The 22,918-nt window shown below is 36.0% G+C and overlaps 3 protein-coding genes across 3 annotated transcripts; 1 reads left to right on the top strand and 2 right to left on the bottom strand.

The window, feature by feature from the left end:
* Positions 1-6,553: 6,553 nt before the first annotated feature.
* Positions 6,554-12,436, bottom strand: Syn1 (Syntrophin-like 1). Its single transcript, XM_076118346.1, has 7 exons — positions 11,705-12,436; positions 10,696-10,890; positions 10,368-10,585; positions 10,197-10,282; positions 9,852-10,111; positions 9,580-9,770; positions 6,554-9,444 (listed from the first exon to the last, which is right to left on the bottom strand). The coding sequence occupies exons 1-7, from the start codon at positions 12,198-12,200 to the stop codon at positions 9,337-9,339; spliced, it is 1,554 nt and encodes a 517-aa protein (XP_075974461.1). The 5' UTR covers positions 12,201-12,436; the 3' UTR covers positions 6,554-9,336.
* Positions 12,437-12,735: 299 nt separating this feature from the next.
* On the top strand, positions 12,736-16,592 carry LOC142975441 (uncharacterized). The gene is made up of 10 exons (XM_076118272.1): positions 12,736-12,941; positions 13,213-13,338; positions 13,425-13,614; positions 13,719-13,823; positions 13,927-14,162; positions 14,577-14,695; positions 14,830-14,938; positions 15,246-15,398; positions 15,719-15,914; positions 16,338-16,592. The coding sequence occupies exons 1-10, from the start codon at positions 12,846-12,848 to the stop codon at positions 16,484-16,486; spliced, it is 1,479 nt and encodes a 492-aa protein (XP_075974387.1). The 5' UTR covers positions 12,736-12,845; the 3' UTR covers positions 16,487-16,592.
* Positions 16,578-22,845, bottom strand: LOC142975440 (tyrosine-protein kinase transmembrane receptor Ror-like). The gene is made up of 4 exons (XM_076118271.1): positions 20,356-22,845; positions 19,520-19,662; positions 18,966-19,115; positions 16,578-18,443 (listed from the first exon to the last, which is right to left on the bottom strand). The coding sequence occupies exons 1-4, from the start codon at positions 22,642-22,644 to the stop codon at positions 18,083-18,085; spliced, it is 2,943 nt and encodes a 980-aa protein (XP_075974386.1). The 5' UTR covers positions 22,645-22,845; the 3' UTR covers positions 16,578-18,082.
* Positions 22,846-22,918: the final 73 nt, after the last annotated feature.

Here is a 22,918-nt window from a genome sequence, read left to right as displayed (position 1 = left end):
AGCTGAAAACAGATAAGCCGACAAACAGAAACAAATACACGAAACATTTCTCGGAGATTTCGATATAGGATTCCAGTTGCTAGACGAAGACAAAGGTCGACTCTACAAAGGTATTATGTAACAATGTCAATGGTCTGAAAAATAAACGCACTCACATACTTAAACGTATGAACATAAATTCTCAAACAACTACAATACGTTACAGAAATTTCAATTTACATGTTCCTTTCATAATACACCTTCAATGTGTTATATCATGTTGTTTTATAGCCGCACCTTTGATTAAAATACGGATGAAATTACCTAACATCCGATGCTACTCACATTGTTCTCAAAATATGCGACGAGAATAAAGTAATTATGTTTATAATACTTCGTCTTTATTACGCTGAAGGCTTCGTATTCATTAAGACTTAGAATCAAGTCGTGAAAAGAAATTGTAATATAAGCATTATTCTGCCAACGTGTGTTACGTACACTTACTTAATGAGGAGGTAGGTAAATATTACATTTTTCATACTCGTTTTATTTACATACATAAAAAAATACGTTACTTAACATTATGTGAAAGAACAGAAGGAATTGAGCTGTATAATTATTTTGTGTATCAGTAAAACACACAACTTAGAACAAACATAAGATATCCAATCGTAAAAGTAATATGTTTGAGATAGCGAGAGCTAGACGTTTAATCTTAGATCAGATTGTTTTACGTCCCGTTTGACTTATCAGAACATTTAAAAAGCACTATTTCCTTACTTATTTTCAAATAATTACAACAAGAGGTCATTCACGAAATATCTGGAAATAAAAATTCTACGCAGCGTTTATTTGCCACCACATTTCTTGAACCAAGATCTCAACGTAATGGTATCACTTGCTGCCGAGTTGTTTATTGGTGGACTATGCTCACTATTGCTCACAATGCTCACACAGTTACAGTAAGCGAAGCGCAAGTAACCTATGTGTTGTATGTGACTTATCAGCTAAGAAGAAAAAGCATGCAACATTGTTACAGAATAGTAAAAGATTTTGCATGACTAATTACATCGAAATTCAACCAGCGACAAAACAAACGTTCATAGCTGATACACTTTGAATGTAGAATAACACAATCAAATTATAGGAACCTGTTGTACCTAGGCCGGTTTTTTAGAAATATATTTTTTATTGTGATTTGACGTGCAGCACACAAATCATATTTGCATATTTTGAAATGTCAATTATTTGGGTACTCACCAAAAAAATATCAGAAATGTATATTTAATACTTACATAATATTTTTAAATTAAAAAAAAATTGGGAAATGTGGCCAAGGTACAACATACCCTATGTACCTAGGCCAGTAGTACGTTGTACCTAGGCCACATTGAAATTTGGGGGTAATTTAAGCAAATTATCAAGTTTTGTTAACTAAAATCATTTTATTTGATTTATTACAGTACACAGTATTATTACAGTATACAGTATTCAACAAAACATTTAAAAAATTCTCAAATGATCAAAATTTAGAAATGAAAAAAATTAAAATAATATTCATAGCTTTTTTTATGCTTTTCAAACAAAATATTTAAACAAAAACAACTAACTTTGGCCACCGTTTCGTTACATCACATCGCTGTGCCTGCCGAACTCCATATGTGTATTTTGATGTTAAAAAAAATGAATATTGTGTCCCAAATAAAAAAAAAGTTTTCCAAAATCTCACAAAAGACACATGTGGAACTTGGCAGACGCAGCGACGATATCACATAATATAATATAGCAAATCAATATACCTATATAGCATAGCAAAGGAAAACAAAATATTGAAACAACTAGCTGACCCGCGCAACTTCCCTTGCGTCACATAAGAAAGAATGGGTCATAATTTTCCCCGTTTTTGTAACATTTTTTACTGTTACTCTGCTCCTATTGGTCATAGCGTGATGATATATAACCTATAGCCTTCCTCGATAAATGGGCTATCTAAAACTGAAAGAATTTTTCAAATCGGACCAGTAGTTGACCGGACCTGAGATTAGCGCGTTAAAACAAACAAACAAACTCTTCAGCTTTATAATATTAGTATAGATTATCTTTACCTATATATAAATTAATATTTCTCTCTTTAATTTTAATTAGTCATTTGGACTAGCTATTATAAAAACACTATCAATAATGTAGATATATTATTCAGCCTTAAGCATTTAGTAGAAATCCCAATACTTCTGTATCTCTGGAACATAATAAATTTCTCTGTTCTTGTTAACTTTTTGCGGGGTTTTAATCTCCTCTTTTTCAGGCCATTTCCAGTTTTTAAGTGATTTTTGCATCGATTTCTGAAATAATAAAGATATTTAATTAAGAATATTATTACGTAAATGTGAAATAATTTAATAAAACATTCTCCTGGCCAAAGTATAACATCCAGGTTGTACCTTGGCCACTGGCCAAGGTACAGCTGATCGACAGTGACCGAGGTACAACACTACTCCAACTTCACTAAAACGGTGATTTTATATAGTTTAGAATTTAAGTATCTCGTAAGTTTTTTATTGTGTTGAGACTTGTAAAATCAAAGAACCGATAGCATATAACAGTTAAGTGACTATTAGAAAACTTTTAAAACTATTAGACTTCAAAATATATTAGAAATACTTACTTTTTCACACAAAAAAGTTTCAGCGTCGATAACACCAAACACCGGCTTAATGGCGGTATGCGAATAACTTCACATTGAATAGTCTGTAGTGACCTATCGAATACTATAAACAGTAGAATTTAGTATGGCGCGAATATTTGAAAACGAGCCCAGTGGCCTAGGTACACATAGTGCCAAGGTACAACAGGTTCCCCTACCTACTGCTAATATAATGGAATGTAACAAAGCACATACATACGATATTTCTTTATTTATTTGCAAGTACACAACGTACCCAGGCTGAGTATCGTCACGCTCGAGTATCTCTCCAATTTGACATCACGAACACTCGATGCTCAAGTTGGTCCAAATCAATCCTAAGTACGAAATTAAATTCGCACTAAGTCCCTTGAAGGCCCCGCCTCGACGATTTCTTATCCAATAAACAATTATTTATATTCAGCGAGCGTATTATATTTAAAGGTAACCGATATTAATTTAATGTTGCGGTGAGACTTCTGTGTAATATTACTGACTTTTAAAACTGCAGACAAACAAATCGTAACGCCCTTTGAACTTACCGCTAGTGAATGTACAACATTGTAACAAACCCGTCATTAAAGAGAATATGTTAGGCGCGTCTATCTAATGTATAAAGAGTTTTTAATGCGTTTATTTAAAATATGCAATATAACAGTTCACATTAACTTTTCCTAGTATTAGGTAGGATGTGTGCGTTCCGTCGAGGGAGCGTATTTATTCTGCCTACATATTAAATTACTTTTACAACGAGTAACTTCGGTACGTTGCATCTCCGCTCGCTGCAGTACATCACAAAATTATGATTTACACTGCCGCGCTGCTGAAACTTTTATTTAAGAGGCAGTGCACGAGTGCACTGCATTCGGTTTCCTGCTCATACACACGTACCTTATCATATTGTCATTAGAACTGAACAGTGCACAAATACATTGCCAACATAAATTAAAAACGAGCATTTCCGAAGAATTGAATATAATATTTTTTTTTCCTCATTCGCAATTTGAACGTTCCAATAATTTATTTTGGTCTTAAGTTTGCAAGGTAGTTAAAACAGCATCTTCACAAACAAGTGTTTATTACGTAGCAAGGAGCTAACGATCTGCGACGTTGCACCACACTGGTGATTAATATCAACTATTGGCCGTGTCTTTGTAATATAACGCCAACACTACGGCATTAATTGCCTCGTAGCGATGTGCTACGGCGTAGCACCAAGTAACGTCTACGGCGCTGTAAATTCAACGAAATAATATTACACTACACTTCATTGAATTGCTACTCAAATACGCTTATATGTTGGCGTGAAGAACACGTGAATGTGTGAGTGAAAAATTTAATTAATTGGAACCAAAAGAGATCAAATATAATCCCACGTGCAAGGACAAAGGACACCCAAACAAAAACTCTTCACTGTACGAGCTGTGACGTTTTTTAATTGACTTTTTATTTTTGTAAGAGAAATTAATGAGAAAACAAAGTTATCGGTACCCACCTTCTGCTATAAGTATATTTTGTATGAAGTTATAAGAGATTAAACTGCAACTTTCCTAAATTTATTTATATTAGCAAAAAGTACACATTCAGTGCGGCATCATACCCAACACATTTTAATTAGTTCAATATTATTCGATACATTATAAATAAACTGAACAAGGCATTTTCTATGTATGTATCACCACACAATCCTCACATAGCTAACTTGCACTGGGCAAAGTTTCTTGAACGTATAACTTACAACTCAAACATAGGTTTAATAATAAACTGACATGGAACATTGTGTGCTACGTTTTTCCAATAACTGGAATAATCGGTTTTATTTTAATGGACATCAAAGTGCGATAATTTCAGCACAATTGAAAATGTCGGCGGCAGACATCCGCTAATCATCCGGAACGAGAGGGGTACGCGACGTTTCAACTAAATTTATAGCGTCGAAATGAATCGAGCTCCACGAAGAACCAAATCTCCTGAACATACTTTATTAATTGAACCCAATCGAGATGACAGCTGTTTCGTGATCAATGGAACTACTTACCGAACCAAGTATTTTTGATAAATCGTTCACTAATAAGTATTTTAAAGTGAAAACTAATCTTAGAGAAAATCTCATTTAGTAGACGCTTCAACTGGCAACTCGTTTAAGAAAACACTTATTTATCCGCTTAAAATATATCTAAGTATTTGTTAGGTCTTCCTTGGTTATTTTAAACATAACTGTACCGTACCCAGAGTAATTAAAGCAGGATAAATATAATTTATAAGATACGGCACTGACCAGCGACGTCGTTGGCCTCGTGAGAATTGCACCAAGCAAAATGTAGCGGAACATTTTGCCAAAACCGGGTAGAGATACGTCGGCATCGCAGCTTCAAATCTCCTGAAAATTATTCATGGCGCACCGTTGTGCTCCTGTTATTTAACTTAGATTCCGCAGTTACCCGAATTTCAACACTTTTTAGTCCGATGAGATAAAGCCTCATAAATCAACTTTTCGTATTACTTTTAATAGGATCTTTCTCTTCAGGAATTATGTGAAGAATTTTCACGTTAGTTTTATAGGAACATTATCCCAGTTCTGATGGTATTCCATTGTCAAGATTTTAATCTTAGACGAAGTAAGTTGGTAGATAAGATACACGATTCTTAGATTAATATAGAACATTGTACCTATACAAAGTTTTAGATTGAGATTTCCTAACTTGGCCTATTAGCATGTAAGTATAGCAATCATTTCTACGAACTAAATACAGACATAGCTAATTTCTTTACGTCAGCTTTCCAATAGAAAGACGAGACAATGGCGCAGACACTACTATTCATACTGACTGATATTCCGTCAAGGGGTTATACGTCGTAAGAGGGTAACAATAAGGTTGAGAATGGGTCGATATGTGGTGTGACGTAACAGCTATTGTATAGATTGTAATAAGCCGACTATTGAAGTAGGGTGGCGAGGGCTCTCGGGCGGCCAGCGCCCTGGCGACGCTCAGCCTCTCGACCTAATGAAACGTAGACTTCCATCGGAACAACACGACTCTCTAAACTTTGTCGCCTCAAGTGGGAAAACGACATTTATGCTCTGAATACATTACTTAGTCACACCTTTCACTATAAGCGAAAGTACTTATTTTGACTAAATTGAACTATTGGAAAACGATGACACTCAACTTAATGAGTATGATGAGTTCGGAATTTCAGGAATATAAAAATTGCTAAGAACAATAATAAATCGACAATAAATGGTTTTATATTCTGAAAAATTGATGTTTCAGTTTGGTCTTCATTACAATGGGATTTTGATAAGGATAGGGTATTTAATAAAATAAAAATGTGTGTAATTTTCTTCGTTGTTTTTAATGCATGACAGAATGACAGATCTTTAGCTACAATGATAATGAACGATGCTATGATAGCTACAGATGGGTCGTATATGAAACAAGTCAACTAGCATTGTAAACACATTTTAGAAAATCTTAAAAGTACATAGTTTCGAAATCATACAAGTCGATTATAGCGTTGCGCGATTATGGGCACACATACGAAATACTATTCACATAGAAAAATCTACTTTATTTCATTTTGCATAAGAATTACTTTCTAACACTTTCTGTGAAACAAAAATAGTAGTTCGTATTTGTAACCCATGTTGATGTAAGTAAATAACAACTGCCTTAATTATAACGGAATATACATTTACCTAATTATTCGTGAATTCACTATGAGTCATAATCTAGCGTTTCGCATAGACAGTGTAGAAATATTATGTCACTGTTAAAAAATAAATAAAATTTCAGGTTGTAGGTCAGTCTTATATCATTGCAAGACTAGGAGCGACGATTTGATATTAGTCACTAATGATATATTCGGGATTGAAAATAAATAAATAAATAGTCAATAAATTAAAAATAATATACTTAATGACGCTTTATAATCATAAAATAATAATAAACTGGAGATTTCGTTCATAAAATCAGCTCATTCAAGACAACAATCGATTTAACGACAAACATCATAGATGGCGCTAGTGAATAGAGCTCGACTTCTGCCTACGAATGAATTTGATACAAAACTTTCTTTTCAAGTATGAAACAGTATGTTACTGTTTTTTATTAATAAAGAAAAGCAAAAAAGTCCCATGTCCATAAAATAGATGTGTCTAACAACAGTTGACAATTACTTCTATACAGCCTATTGCTATACAGGGAGGCATCACCCGCCCTAATAGTGGAAATGTAATAATTTACCATATTTATGAAGAAATGTCGCCAGTAGAAATTCTAAGAGATTACAAGATATTACCTTAGTGTAAATTTATCATAGTACGGATCCGGAAATCTTTTAGCTGAGACCCCGGAAAAATTGTCCTAAATATGTTAAAATCATGGTAACTATAATTTATGAGTAGTCTTTAGAAAAGTTATTGTTAACCTAATACTATATTCCGTTGTATATTGCGCTCGGAATATAGTATCAAGTTATTAATATTGATATTAGTATCTCTTTCATTGCCGTCAAGTAAATTTCGTTTATAATCCGAAGATAACTTTTTTAAACGCCAAAAATTGTTCTCAACAATAAATCTTTCTACGAGTATTGAAAGATGTTATAATTTTAAAGTTACAAACTGATCAGCGCCCCTAGCGTACGCTGAAGGAACCATTTTTTTCAAAGACATTCTAAATGATAATCTCGCGGTACAAAAACGAGTTATACAGTGTGAAGGAAATCGCGCTACTGAAAGTTAATTTTCTTCTTAAAGTCACCCATTGTTTTACCTTCTAGTATAATTGACTACTATTATCGTATTGTCACTTTATCATACAATTACAAATATTTGGAAATATTAAGCAAGTTTACTTGACAGTAGTGTAAGAGTGCCTTAGTGTTATTAATTTTGTCTTTTAATAGTCAATAGTAGATTAATAGAAAATACTAACTGAATCCACTGAATGATAAAACGCAGGAGTTCTGTGAAGCGGAGAATATCGTAAACATAATCATACTTCTAGACAGGTCTTTGCTAATACAAACTTTTTTTCAAAGTGTTCAACACATTTCTATGTTCAAGATTTTCACCACCCCAAAGAACTCTTTCATTAAAAATAATAATTAATATATCAATAAGTTACTGGAATGTTAAAACTTAACTTGTGAAGATAACAATTTTAGCTTAAAAACTAACATTCGATTATGCAGCCAACAGATACAACTTCATAAAATAGCAAGTGTTCGTTTAGCATAATTAATTCAACATAAATTAGTTATAACACTTATTCAATAATACAAGTATACATATATTATGTCTTTTTATACTTAAAAACGTTAAGGAATGTAACATACAAATATTAGTGTAAAAAAAGAGATTGAGATAAAATTTTAGAGATTAAATAATCGTTACTGGTGAATATCATGATTGGGCAGTGTGTAAGTAAAATTAAATACTTCCAATAATAATAGGGAATGTTACGATTCGATATCAAAATAAATAATATTAATACGTAAGATATCACCTCGCATATTGCCCTCCTTTACTAGTTACACGTGAATACACAATATACAATACCTTACCCTAATCTTACTGAGATTAAACGCTACAAATATTAAAGCAAATATAATCGTCTACATTCTGGGAATGTACCATTTACAAAACAGTATACCTATTTATTTACAACGGAAATTATAAAAATACATTATGATCGAATTCAAACGATAATTACACTTCTACGCTACGTTTAAGCTACGATGTCAAACAAAACAACAAAAACAGTGATATCTTTGGAAGAACAATGACAGCCACATACAAACAAAGCGCGGGCCGAGGCACGCCTGCCGCGACCTCCTCCATGCACGTCCACGTCGAATAAATAACTCACAGATATTATTATAGTACAGGGAACTATGGCCGCTATGTCGAGAAACGTATTGTCGATTTTGTTTTGAACTCTTTGGCAATATTCATTTCACAGTTAATGTGTACGTACAACATACTATTACAAGTTTAATTCAGAAGTACAGATGTAAGAGTGGAGTAAATAGAAAAAAAATATAGGTACAAATTCGTTCTTCGCGATCTCGATTGGATCCTTTAATATATCGATACAAATACCAACACTAAGTTTCACAGATCATTAATTTTAAGATAAAAAGCTTCAAATATGTTCACCACTGATATTAAATTACTATAATTGAAAAATAGTTCTATGAACTACGTCAGTCACTAAATAAGTTTACAAAATATCGATATCGATGCCAGGATCCGATATGAAGGGAGTAGTATTACGCGATACAATGTTATACATCACAGATATGTCAATTACAAGAGATTCGATGAGAATATGTCGCAAATTATCATACGGTACAGATTACAGATAGACACGTGTAAACGCAAATACAAAGTGTACATAATAGATACAGTATCAACAGACGTCGAAGAAGCCTACACAGTCGACTCACATTACAAAGTATGTCGGGGCGCTCCGCCGAGACCGTCGCGGTACTCGCCGGTCTCGGACGGGGACACGCACGATAACGCTTAAAGCATAACTCGCCGCCACGATCGCCTAACGTTTTCAGTTCATATATTAGCATTCTCCACACGTACTAGCCTAGTTCGGGCGGTGCGGAGGGCAATCCTCCGACAGCGCGGCGGGCGGCGGCGACACCCGCGCCGGCTATAGCGGCGGCGACGAGCCCTCGCCCGGCAGCTGGTGCACGCGCGCCGACAGCAGGTTGTGCAGGATGAACACCGCCGGCTTGGGGCTGCCCTCCATGTCCAGCTCCTATAAGTATGGTACATTAACATTGTTCGGCATAAAGTTTGATAATTAAAGAAGAGTCGCGAGGCTATGTAATGTTGTTATAACTGAATAAGATTCGGAAAGATTTGTTGAAGAAAATGAGTCGATCATGTTTACCACGGTGTCGTCGTCGGCGAAGTGCAGCCAGAGCGCGGCGCGATCGTCGTCGGCGGAGGCCCGCAGCGCGTGCAGCGGGCGGCGGTACAGCGCCCGCGCCCCGCCGCGCCCCAGCGACCCCGCCGCCTCCCACACGCACACGCCGCCCGCGCCCAGCGACAGGCGAGCACACGCGCCGCGGAACCGACAACCTGCACGGACAGGGAACCAAGTTTAGGATAACTGCATACTCGTTAAGAACGGGCGAGCAAAGAGAGCAGGGCGCTACTGACGGAAGGTGAACTCGGTCTGGTCGCGCACGGCGTGGTGCGCGCCGTCTACGAGCGCGCCGGCCACGTGCGCCAGGTCGTGCGGCGTGTCGGCGCGCAGCTCGCGCACGGCCAGCCCCGCCGCCGTGCCGGCGCGCACGCCCAGCGCCGCCGCGCCGCCCGCCGCCGCGCGCCGCCACCACGCCAGGCGCGTGGCCGCCAGCCCGAAGCACTCCGTGGGCGCGCACCACGCCTCGCCCGACCACGGCGCCGCCTCGTACAACCTGCCACGAAACCGTTAATCGTTTATTGTCTCGAAACTTCCGGGTCGCCGCGTCGTCGCCGCGTCGCACATCGACGGATTCTCACCTCAGTTCTCGGTCAGTGATAGCCACGAAGGTCGGTTGCCACCCTTCAGCCTCGTCGGAGCTGTCGGATCCGCCGGAAGCGCTCATCTGCGAAGGAAATTCGTTTATTTAGTTTCACCTTCCTATCTTAATTCTGAATTCATTCGATGTCTTTGTCTTCTGAATTTCTTACGTGATCCTGTGGTGGTCTGCGCGCCAGCCAGCCAGCGTAGCGCACGTCGCCCAGCAGCGGACGCAGGCGGGGCCGCGCGCGGGCCAGCGCGGCGCGGGCGGCGCGGCGCACGGCGGCGTGCAGCGCGCGGTGCCAGCCCGCCGCGCCCTGCGCACTGCTGGCGCGCAGGGCCAGCGCGTGCACGCCGTCCGGGGAGTAGATCTCTATGGTGCGCTCCTCTGGAAATCGCAAAATTTCACTTATAATGATGCATTAGTTTTTAATAAATATTAGATTTTCGCTGCTGCTGTGGATATTTCTCATTTCCTCCTTATGAATGGCTACTTACCAGGGTCACGGTGGCGCAAGTTCTTAGCGATGCAAGCCATTAACAAAGGCACGTAACGGGTGTCGGCCCGGCGTCGTCGAGGCGACGGCGGTGAGGGAGGAACGTCGGCCATGAACCCACGCTGCAGCTCCCAGCCAACCTCGCTGATGATGGATGCTTTTCGGAAGTATGGAGTCACTTCTCGAAGGTACTTCACTGTACAAAAAAATAAAAATGTGTTGAGCCATATCATGACTGGAAAACATATTCTTGAATCAGATCCTAATTTTATTGTTGAGCTTGCAAAGAATACAATTTACTGCGCTTTACACTCCACACTTGAAAACACCTCATAGACAAGTAAGATTCTTATTGTGGATTAGTTTATAGCTGATTTTTCTATCTGATTCTATAGATTATGGTAATTTCATCAATGATACAAGACGCAGTGATGCTGGAGAACCATAATGTATATTGGCAACTATTCTAAAAATATTTGCTGCTTCTAAAGTATGTAAACTCTTGTACCTTGTAGCTTCAAAACATCAGAGCCATAAAAATACCTCAACCCAATAATTAACTAATTAATAAACATATATAGGTATTTCAAATGTGATGAGATGTAATATGTAATTAACATAACACCTGTACTCATTTGCTTCACTTTAAGTATTTCAAGGTTACCAAGTTAAAAACAACTTGTTTTTACCTGCTATTATATCTATATGATATTGGCTAAAGGTTAAATACCAATTAATATACAGTACATCATAAAACCAAAAGCATAGTATTATAAAGTTTATCAAAATGTGATCTAGATCAATTTTTAATACTAAATGCAGTCTCTCATCTTCCTTTTCAATTTTGTATCTACTAGTCACTCCACTATGAATGCAACACAGCCCTGAATAGCTCAATTAGCAACATGGCTCATATGAATTGCTGTAATTAAGGTCAATTCTGTTAGCCTTTAGCTCAATACTCACAGAACCAATGTTGCTGCAATTGTAACACTGTAAATAATACTTGCCTTCTAATTGTACCATTTTCCCAGCTCTTTTCAATGCTTTCACTGCCTCTTCATGTGTTGCATCCTTCAGATCTTCACCATTTACTGATAATATAGCATCACCAACATACAACTGCTCTGTGAGGTCTGCCGCCATACCTTTAAATATCTTTGATATCAATATCGGCATGTTGTTCTCTATGCCACCCTTGATTGATATCCCCAACCCATTATTGTCTGACTTCACCACCTGTACGAGACGCTTCTGATTCGCAATAGCCTCGGGCACTTCGGTAAAATCACTGTTCGGCGTCTCAACATTGTTGTTGTTCAGTGTACCGTTCAGTGTAGTTGTTGCGTCGTACCCATCGTCGAGGCACACACTCAGGTAATCTTCTTCAAGTGTACAATGAACACGATACCATACGCCGCGTACCAGAGTCTCTAGTAAACCTGAACGAGCACAGGTAGCACTAGGGCTATCGCTGCCTCCACTCGATGCCCCGTTTTCCACCATAATTTATCTTGTTTTCACAACAAACAACAGGAACCAATGATTTGGACTATTACTTCAATCAGTACATCAAAGACTGATTTATCGTTAATGATATATCAGTTCATCTTATAGCTTAGACGTTAAGTTCTTATTGAAAAACTAAACACTTTAACACAGTTTATTATAATATCATGGTAAAATACGAATTTATTGCACAATCGATAGGTATACAATTTTGACGTTCCGCCCCTGCCTGACTAGCGTTAACTACAGATAAAAAAATATATTATACTCTTTTATAGATCTCGTTTTTATAACAATATGGAAGTTGTGGAACCGACTGAGTTGAGTTGACATATTTTCAGATTTAATTAACAGTATTTTTTATTGCAAACTAGGCAGTCGAAAGTGTCAAAGGTTATCTACAGTACATCTTTCTATGTAAACTCGATTACTCGAATTATCGTATAGTTAACACGTTTCGTGCGTAAATCTGTGTTGTTTTAGAACGAACCAGGATTTTTGACAAATAGTCAGTCTGACAGTAAATGTCATTACTGTCAGATAAAAAAAATGACATAATGGAAGTAAATAACAAATAAGTTTTACGCGTTATAATTTTAATTCTTTATTCGTACTAATTGGTTCCAAAATCTTAAATTAACCATGGAAATGTGTAGAGTATGTTTAACAACCGAAAAGGGGATGCAACGATTAGATGAAACCTTCATTACTCAATACAACTTATTGACAGATCTTAACGTAAGCAAAACACACTTTACAGATCTTTTTGTAATTTTAATAGCGATTCTTATATCAACTACTTCCAGTTCACCTAACGGTCTTCTTGTCCTTACAGTAATGGTTATTTTTACCTTAAAAATTCACTTCTAAAATGTATTTTGATTTTCTTCCATTATTTCATGAATGCTTATCACCTGCAGTATTTAGGCAGAATGAGCCCAGACAATACAATGTTACACTATAAATAATCTTTTTTTTTGTGTGTAAATAACTTAAATTTATATTCCAGGTCACGTTATTAGATGGAATGCCTCAATTTTCATGTGGCACATGTTCCAAGACTATAACATATTTTATAGAGTTCAGAGACAAATGTATTACCTCAGAGACAACACTGCGGGAATTAATAAATTCCGTAAGTAATTGAAATAAAACAGGACCTTTTTTTTTCACAAAATTGAATGACATAAAACCTACAAAGTTTTGATATTTATTTTTCAGGATGTAAAGGAAGAAAATGAGAGTAAAAATACAGAAATACTTTCAGAGGAGAAACCATTAACAGATGATGTGAAATTAGAAATCAAAATAGAAAATGATAATGACAATGAAGACTCTTTTTTAGATGATGTTGATGTTTCATATGAAGAATATAAAGGTGATATCAGTAAACTTGTCAAACAAGATGAAGGTAAAAAAGATTCTTTACAAAAACTTATGTACTTAATTAAACAATGATAAAAAAGTGTCACTGTAAATCTTACATTATTTCACCAAAAATGTTTTTTTTTACAGATATAAAACCTAAGAGGTGTCAGAAAAAAAAGAAAAAGGCTGCTGTTAAGAAAAAAATAAAAAAGATTGTAGAAAATGTTATAGATGATAACAAATTGCTTTGTGGTAAGCTTTACATATAAAAATTCTATATTTTTAATTAAGTAAATAATATTTATCTTTACTATCATAGATAATATTTAAACAATAGTATAATATCACATTTCAGGAGTTTGCCCCAAAATATTTGAAGTGAAGAGTGAACTGGTAGACCACTTGGAGAGCCACAAAGATCACAGGCAATGTGTCTTGTGCAAGGAGAAAGTAAACAGCTACTCTCAACTTCTGGCTCACAGACTGGTGCATATGCCTTCAAAAACACTAAAATGTCATATTTGCGACAAAAAATTCAAGGCTGCTTTATACATGGAACATCACTATAGAATTGCACATATAAAAACTGATGTAGGTATAAGAAATATTCCTATAATATGATTTATTCATAATGTCTTTGGTTAAAGATAATGCTGTGGCTACTTTTGTGCTCACACAGTTATATAACATGCAATACAAGATTGTTTTATATTTTTCTCTTCTTTATACTATGCTCGCCTCTGGCAGCTACTTTGTCTGATTAAAAACATGTTAAAAATGAAATTATTTGCTAATCCAGATTACAAGCTCTCAGTTAACTTCATTAAAATCCATTCATTAGTCTTTTAAAGAGTCATAAACATATATACATACATCGTCAAAAACTTTCCAATCAGGGTGAAAGGTTTGTCTATAAAAATTCTTGCATTGCATATTGTTTTGGTAGATCTGTGTACACTATTACTGGCTATACTTGCTATATACATCATATTTGATTGCTTTCAGGAACCCAAGCTGTCTTGTAATATCTGTTTTGCAAAATTTCCTATTCCAAAAAGATTAACATCTCATATGAAACACTTGCATTCGCATGTACAATATTTTTGTGACTGGTGTTCTAAAGGGTAAGTGATAACATATTTTACGGTTGCTATATTTTCTTGAGTTACACTTTGATATCATGTTAAAATTAACAGCAAATAATGCTACCTGATCTTTGTAATTGAATGTTTTTATTGACTGTTGTTTAAATTTCCAGGTTCATGAATAAGTCAAACTTAAAGTCACATATAAAACTACATACTAAATTAAAACCTTATGTATGTGATCAATGTGGATTTTCCTGCAAGCATAGTAGTGGTCTACAAGTAAGTAGGTCACACAATACTATTATATTTTTCATAATGTTACTTACGAGCCTGTAGTCTGACTATTCCAGAGAAGGATTGACGTCGGGCAGGCAGCCAGTTGTAAAAGTATCAGCCAAATCCTATGATAATATGTTAAAAAAATCGCTGTACCAGCTTCACTTTACGTGGGATAGGGACAAGACAATGAGCTTAAGATCCTGAATAAGTTATAATAATTTTCGCAAAAGGATTTCAGATACATAGCATGTAAAATATTGATTACCTTCTTTGTGTTGGGTTAGTTTTAATAAAGTTTATATTTCAGGACCACAAAATAAGGCGACACTCTGAAAAAAAGGTGTACTGCAAAAACTGCTCAAGACCATTTAGAAGTCAAGAGGACCATGATAAACATAGATGTAAAGATAAACAAAAAGTATGTAATGTATGTGGAATGCTGTTATCTGGTAGAGCAAGAGTAAGTAACATTCATCATTTTGAACATATACATTTGAAGAATTACCCTCCTTTCATAACTTAAAATTTATATTAATGGATACGGAAAATAGTCAGCCTGCATCCTCGGCCACCTTAATGCCAATATCCTATTTTTTTAAAACGTCCTTATAAGGAAGCACTCAAGGTTTATAAAGCTTTTGGTACTTATTTAGAATGTTCTGCCCACTCTAGCACTACTTTTCGGAAGCAAAGTATGGGTTTAGGGTAGTAATTCGGCTTCAGGGATTTTCTGAGCGGGAGACATATACCCTTTTCTAAATATCCAATCATAAATTTCAGTTGACGACGCATATGGCCAGTCACAGCGATGTGCGCAAGTACGAGTGCAACCGTTGTCCGGCCAAGTACAAGTCGAAAACGGCGCTGATAGTACACATCAACCGTCACGACGGTAACCGTACCAAGCAGTGCGAATTCTGCCAGGCCAAGTTCTACAGCGCAGCTGTGCTTATTAAACATAGAAGAACACATACAGGTATAAACATAAACCTTCAACTATATTATATAAATCGCTAGTTCCAAAAATATAATAATATATATATATATATAATATATATAATATATATATATATATATATATATATATATATATATATATATATATATATAATTGTCGATGAAAACCATGAATGCTTTCTACTAACTAATAATATTTAAATTTTTCAATCCATTTGTTGTCACTATATCTGTGCCGTACTTTAATAAATTGAGTAAGACTTACTACACACAATTGAACAACAATGAACTCGATCGGCACATAGCGAAAGTGAGTCGAGTCAGTTTGTAAGAGTGATAAATATTGCGAACCGAACGTGTATAGCAAGCCCAACATATTTTTACTTGACTTATGTGGTTAGTTTATAGATATAATATATTATGTATGTTTTTCTTATTTCAGGTGAAAAACCATATGTGTGCAAGATTTGTAACAAAGGATTTACTGGCAACCACAATCTCAAAGTTCATATGAAAGTGCATGGAGAGTACTTAATTGTTAAGAAAAATGCTGACACAGATTTAAATAAGTTATATGATTTTACCAAATGAGGGTAGTTAAGTTTTAAATATTATTTCTGTTGTCTATTAAAATAATTATTTGAGGTTGTAATTTTCTTCTTTATACGTAACAATAAAACTATTTTTAGAAAACTTTTAAAAATTATTTATTATAGAAATACAATTTACCTCTAAAGTAAGAAACTAAGTGTATCACATACAAAAAAAGTCTTTGGCAAGTACGGAAAGTACTGAATATCAAATATAAACATTTATAAAAAAAAAGTATAAAAATTGATTATAAAGGTATAATTTCAAAAAAGAAAATTTGGATTAATTTTGAAAGAATAAAAGTAAAGCTTATTTTCTACTTAAAGTACAATTAGGTACTAATTACAGGCAAGTGTTTGAGCCACCAACTCTAAATCAGTAATTAACACATAGTAATACAATCATTATGATCTTATAATTACATTGTTGGTGACCATGTAATGAAATCATTTTGTTTACAATGAGATCAACTGTAAAACTGCCAATACAAACAATTTAATAGCAACCTTAAAGCCAATAATACAAAATGTCAAGTGATATTTCTTCGTGAACAATAATTTGTATATTTAGTCGGTAATTTCATGGCATATTATGTAACTTTGATATTTTCAGTCAGTCTTATAAGCTAATACATGCGGCTTTTGAATTTTTCATGTAACACTATCTCTGATTTCACACATTATTATGAACATGTTTAAAAATACTGGTACTTTTGCTCCTCTGATTTGAACAAGATACAACAGGTCATTTATAGTGTACTTTTCGTTACGTTTAATTACGTCAAAATATATTTAATTTTATAAATTCAAGATGAATAATGTCTTGTCAATATTAGCCAAAAATAGTTCAATTAAATATAAAGCACAAATACCTATTCAATAAATTATCTAAAATAAATAATTGACAACAAAATAAACTAATAACTATGCGACGGCCATATTGAACTAACAATTGTAACAGATAAGTAAAGCCAATAGAATATACTACCATTTTCATTGATTGGAGAACAAATCGAATCTTTTACATTAAAGTACACAACCATTATAGAACTACATCTACGGGTAATAAAGGAACTAATGGAAATGATAAAATATGGAAACATATATGTATCTTAAGTACGCTTACGTGCTAATAAAAAATCGGCAGTATTATTGCAGGCAAATTACGAGTGCAGGACTAGCAAATATTTGCTGCAAAGAAATTAAATAGATAACGTCCAAAAAATTAAATGGTTGCTTGTACCAAAAGACTCTGTAAGAACACAGTTGCCAGTAAGCGAAGGGATACAGTGTTATTCTTTAACAAAAATATTGCTAGTCTAAAGTGTCATTGCACGCGACTGAGAGACGGAATAACAAACAAGGAGAATTAATATTCATGAGGCATCTCAAACAATGCTTGATGCTCAAGTAATTCACAATAAATACTATTTGTTCAGGTCGGGAATGACTTACACATTCACATACATAACATATAGACTAAGTGTTACAAAAACTACGTCTTTTTACAAACCTATCTTAAACTAGCTGCTTAAATATAAAAATGCACAAAAGCATTGTAAAACGAACTCGAATATTAGCTATCTATGTTATCTCCTTATATTTCGTTACCGAACTGAGTGTTGGGTATCCTTACAACGGTATCTTTCGTGCCTACTTTTTCGGTGTCAATGAGTGAGCCTGAGCTATGTTTTTTCGTTTTGGGTGCTAAAGGAGGTACTTCGCTGCACGTCGAACAATTGTCTTCGGTGACTTTGGAACTGGAGCCAGCTGCACTGAATTTCTTCAAACTCCCTGTCGCGAGGGAGCCGTTGGAGGAGGAACAGTGTGGAGGTAGTAACGGAACTCTTTCCTGCAAGTCTCTGCTGGAACCCGACGGTCTGTTCGTGAAGCTGCAACTTCCTGAATCAGAAGGCGCTGCTTCAGGACATCCGCCCATAGTTATCCATTCTTGTATTCTGAAAACAATAATTTATAGTTAATAATGATGTTGGCAACAAGTTGACTATTTTCAAATCACGTTAGTCCTTAGTCTTTGAAGTAGAAAGTTAACATACACAGTTAAACGACAACACAAACAAATCTTTAGCTAATCGCCTATTATATTGCATAACAAATGCCTGTACCTGGCCGTTGCCAGGCGTCCGGATAAAGCCGGACATAGTTAGGCTTTTTGATTGCATGTCCGGCTAAAATAATCGGTGTCCGTCTGGTCCGGCTTTTGTTAGGCTTTTTACATTTCGCAAACAAGCGAGCACTGACGCCGAGCGTAATCAAAAAGACTTGATTTAACATAATTTTCATTTGTCGTTCCTATTAATACTAAGACAAAATCCTCAATAATATAGGGTGTCCGGCTTTTTTAACCAATTGTCCGGCCAAACTGGCTGGTCTGTCCGGCTATTAGGTTTGGCGACCTGGCAACGCTACCTGTACCTGTGTGTTTCATCGGCATCACATTTTAAGATAACATTATTTACCTAAGAACGATCTCTTCGAAATTAGGTCGTCTCTGTGGCGTGTGCTTCCAGCAGTCCCGCATGAGCGTGTACATGAGCGGGGGACACGAGGTCGGAGCCGCCAGCAACTCGCCGCCGCGCACCATCGATATTACTTCCTGGTTACTGTACCTGAATTTGTAACAGATAATCATGTAAAAATATCTAATGAACTGATATAAAATGACAGGTCTTTTGGAATGGATTGGACATATGTTCACTACATAACACTACACTACATTAAAAGTCGCTATTCGCTACGTCTCTCTATAAATGCTTAGATCTTTAAAATTATGCAAAGGATTTTGATGCGGTTTTTAATAGATAAACTGATTAAAAAGGAAGGTTGATGTGTAAAAGTTGTAAAGATCTTTGTAAAATTACTTTATTAAACTAGCGAAGTCGAGCCGAGGCGTTAATACGTTTTAATCTGATAGTCAAACTAATTCGGTTTTGTTCAATGCCGATCGTAACATTCCTGACTTAGAAATATTGTTAGGACAATTCAATATTAGGATCATTAAAGGTGTACTCACCCATAATAAGGTTGTAACCCATAACTGTAAATCTCCCACAAGACGACGCCGTATGACCAAATGTCGCTCTCAGTGGTGAACTTCCCGTACAGAATAGATTCAGGTGGCATCCATCGTACAGGTAACAAACTCTTGGATTGAACCTAAAGAAAAAGATTTACAATTAACAAGACGGTACTAAGAAAAATAAGATGTAAGTACAACGGGTCTAATGCGCGGTGTATATTTCAAAGGTTTTGAGACGTTTCAATCGAATTGCATCGATCTTGTTCACAATCGAGAAACGAGTAAGTGGTAGATAATCCTATGAGTTGATGGCGATCATTCCTGAATACATTAGGAATCTGATCATTTAAGTCGACTGGTTTTGGTTATAAAATTAGGAACATAATTATTACGCTTCTGCAGTCTTAACTGGCTGTGGAAAAGCTCGGCATTATAGAAGTGATCTTCGTATTATAATTCAAAATGGTCCCTTGAACACGGCTAAGCACTTTCTAATAGTGTAAATAGATAAAAAGCCGATGGAAATCCACACGTACGTAACATTCCATCACGGACGGCCAATAGATCGTGCGGCAGATAGTTGCATGGCGCGAAATGGTGTATAAAAATATTGTATGCTAATTAAGTAACTGAGTGATCATTATCACTGTCATGCATGAAAGGTTTTGTTAAACAGCCTAGCTATTAAAGGAAAATATGTAAACAGGTAGGTACATTATGCAAATTAAGAAATCTGAAATTTGTATTTGTGTAGACTGCAAAGATTATGAGAGAAAGAGGATGAATAAATTTACTGAGAATGCTCACTTAACACAATCATATCAACTTACTCTGTAATAGTCTGAGCTGTAAATGTCTCTGGAGAGTCCAAAATCAGATATCTTGACAATGAAGTCATCAGAAACTAAACAGTTTCTAGCTGCCAAATCTCTATGGACATAATGATGAGAAGCCAAATATTGCATACCAGATGCGATGTTATAAGCAATGTTTAGCAACCTCATAGCTGGCAAGCCCTTGCCTGAAGGAGGTGCTCTTCCCATCAAAAACTCATGAAGATCTCCACGAGCCATGAACTCAAACAACATACACAAAGGTTCTTCTCTCAAAGCTACTCCAACAATACATACAATATTTTCATGAGTCAACTCTGATATTAAATCAATTTCCCTTCTGAAGTCTGCCTGAGTCTTGGCTGAAGCATTCTCTTTCAATGCCTTGACAGCCACAAACTGTGTCTCTCCATTCTTCTTCAATGCACCTTTGTATACTTTACCAAAAGCACCTTCACCCAACTCTTCCAAAAACTTAATTTGTGACAATGAGTACTGTGGAATACGCAGTACACCACCACTGCGAGTGTTTCGTGTCAGATGTGGCTGATTAGCAACATTGTTTGTTAGTAATTCACTCATCTCTATTGGTGAATTCAGCCTAGAATTCCCATAGATGTTCTTGTCAGCATTCGGCAAGTTTATGTCTCTGATAGTAGCAGCATTATTTTTGTTTTTGTGTCTGTAGCATAAACAAATAATGAAACCAATAATAGTGAGAGTAATTACAAGAAAAACAATAACTATGTAAATCCAAATTTTATGAGCACATTTTGGTATATCACAAAGTTGTTTGTCAGTTTTACCATCTTTATCTATGATACACCAAGGTTGTTCTTTAACTCCACCAGGATTTCTGCAGTAACTATGTCTGCCGGCCAGTTCAGGGAAGTCGGACACCTTAACATGCAGCTGTTTAGACCATTCAACACAAGGCATGCCATTATTAGCAACATTAACTCTGCCTAAATAACTATTACCATTTTCCCAATAGCATTCATCATCAGATACCATAACAGAGCCAATGCTGATCCTTAGACAATCAGGATCATCTTCAGGTAAATCCTGACATTCTTCTAATGTTAGTTGTTGTCCTATATGAGGGTGTCTCTTTGCAATGGCATATTCTTTCTGACACAATTCATTCTCTAATATCTCACAGTCCTGTCTGCACACCCTTCTCAGAACAGTTGAGTTGTAGCGGTAATTCAGTATAGACGTTATTGAACTGTTAGGCTTTAGATACTTTTCAGGTATTTTTCCATTAGGTAAATTCTCAAACACAATTTTAGGCAAATCATCATCATCTGGTTTGGCTGAGCCTTGTGACTCTTCAATAAGATTCTTGACATCTCTAAAGAAGTTGCTGTTGGTTGTCAGAGGATCTCTACAAATAGGGAATGTTGAGTAACACAAACTGGGGAGGGCATATCCTTCACAGCGAGGACTAATGTCATTAGAATACTTTGTCACTTGGAAAGCTTTCATCAACTTATCTTCTAGATCTGCCTGACTCAAGTTATAAGGGATGTACACAAACTGTCCCTTCAAGTGATCAGCACACACTCTACCTAGGTATTCCTGACACACTGGCTCCAAAGTCTGAGGTGTAGCATCAGTGGAGTTGTTCACTACTTGTATATTTTCTGATAGCAAACCAGGGGTTGACTGTATATTGATATCCAACTGACTATAAATATCTGTATTAGGAAACAGTGATGCATATGTAGGAATCTCATAGTTTTCAACATTCTCTTCAACCCTAAGCTGTGAAGTTTGCTTTTTCTCATAATTTTGTTTTATCACACATGAGTAATTACCCTTATCAGCTACAGTTATGTCCTTTATTCTGAGGTTTGTGCCCACGGTCCCATTAGTCTTATCTATTTTAGTAGTTATTTTTATTCTCTGTGTGGAGTTATCATCAATAACCTTATTGTCTTTCAACCAATAAACTTTCACATTTTCTAGTAATTTTTGTTGTATGTGGTCTGGAGGAGAGTCTTTAAGTAATGTGGCGACACCTTCTTTGCTCTTAGTGTATTGTTCAATCTTGGTGTAGTTCATAATCGCTTCACATTTGAAGCGTACATCGCTCTTAGGTGCCCTGGTGATCACGGCAGGCAATGTTTTCGAGAAGAAAATATCAAGTTTTATGTTCCATACTTTTTTCTCGGACGTCGAATTCCCTTTCAGTAAGGAGCCAGATTCTAATTTGTTCAAGCTTGATGTTTGAATTTCACATAAACAGAGGCAGAAAACAATAAATACACTGCAGTGTTTCATGACTAACACTTCCCATAACAGTGTCTACCGCAATACTGAATCAGATGACTGTTTTCTAAAACAAACACTGACTTATTTATGTGCCACTAAATAGAATATATCGTAATTAACTTTACATTATGTCCCAGTTACAATAACGTGTGTTATTTCCACTAAAATTAAATTATTAAAAAACTCGCGGATGACAGCGAAATAACACCAACCAACACTAATGACAACTTGTGTTGCCAGACCTTGGGAGTTGGCGGAGTTGTATTCTCACAAAGAAAAAAAT

This window comes from Anticarsia gemmatalis, chromosome 9 (genome assembly GCF_050436995.1).
Source record: "Anticarsia gemmatalis isolate Benzon Research Colony breed Stoneville strain chromosome 9, ilAntGemm2 primary, whole genome shotgun sequence".
NCBI lineage: Eukaryota > Metazoa > Arthropoda > Insecta > Lepidoptera > Erebidae > Anticarsia > Anticarsia gemmatalis.
This window is presented reverse-complemented; position numbering and strand designations above follow the sequence as displayed.

Bases quoted from the DNA above. Each gene is read 5' to 3' on its own strand.
- Syn1 (XM_076118346.1), bottom strand. From the start codon at position 12,200: ATGGTGGAAAACGGGGCATCGAGTGGAGGCAGCGATAGCCCTAGTGCT. The intron at 10,586-10,695 runs GTAAGTAGCCAT...TGCGATTTCCAG, and splicing joins CTTGCGCCACCGTGACCCTG to AGGAGCGCACCATAGAGATC. The intron at 9,445-9,579 runs GTAAACATGATC...CCATACTTATAG, and splicing joins TCGCCGACGACGACACCGTG to GAGCTGGACATGGAGGGCAG.
- LOC142975440 (XM_076118271.1), bottom strand. From the start codon at position 22,644: ATGAAACACTGCAGTGTATTTATTGTTTTCTGCCTCTGTTTATGTGAA. The intron at 19,116-19,519 runs GTGAGTACACCT...TTACAAATTCAG, and splicing joins GGGTTACAACCTTATTATGG to GTACAGTAACCAGGAAGTAA. The intron at 18,444-18,965 runs GTAAATAATGTT...TATTGTTTTCAG, and splicing joins TTCGAAGAGATCGTTCTTAG to AATACAAGAATGGATAACTA.
- LOC142975441 (XM_076118272.1), top strand. From the start codon at position 12,846: ATGGAAATGTGTAGAGTATGTTTAACAACCGAAAAGGGGATGCAACGA. The intron at 12,942-13,212 runs GTAAGCAAAACA...TTTATATTCCAG, and splicing joins ACTTATTGACAGATCTTAAC to GTCACGTTATTAGATGGAAT. The intron at 13,824-13,926 runs GTAAGCTTTACA...ATCACATTTCAG, and splicing joins TGATAACAAATTGCTTTGTG to GAGTTTGCCCCAAAATATTT.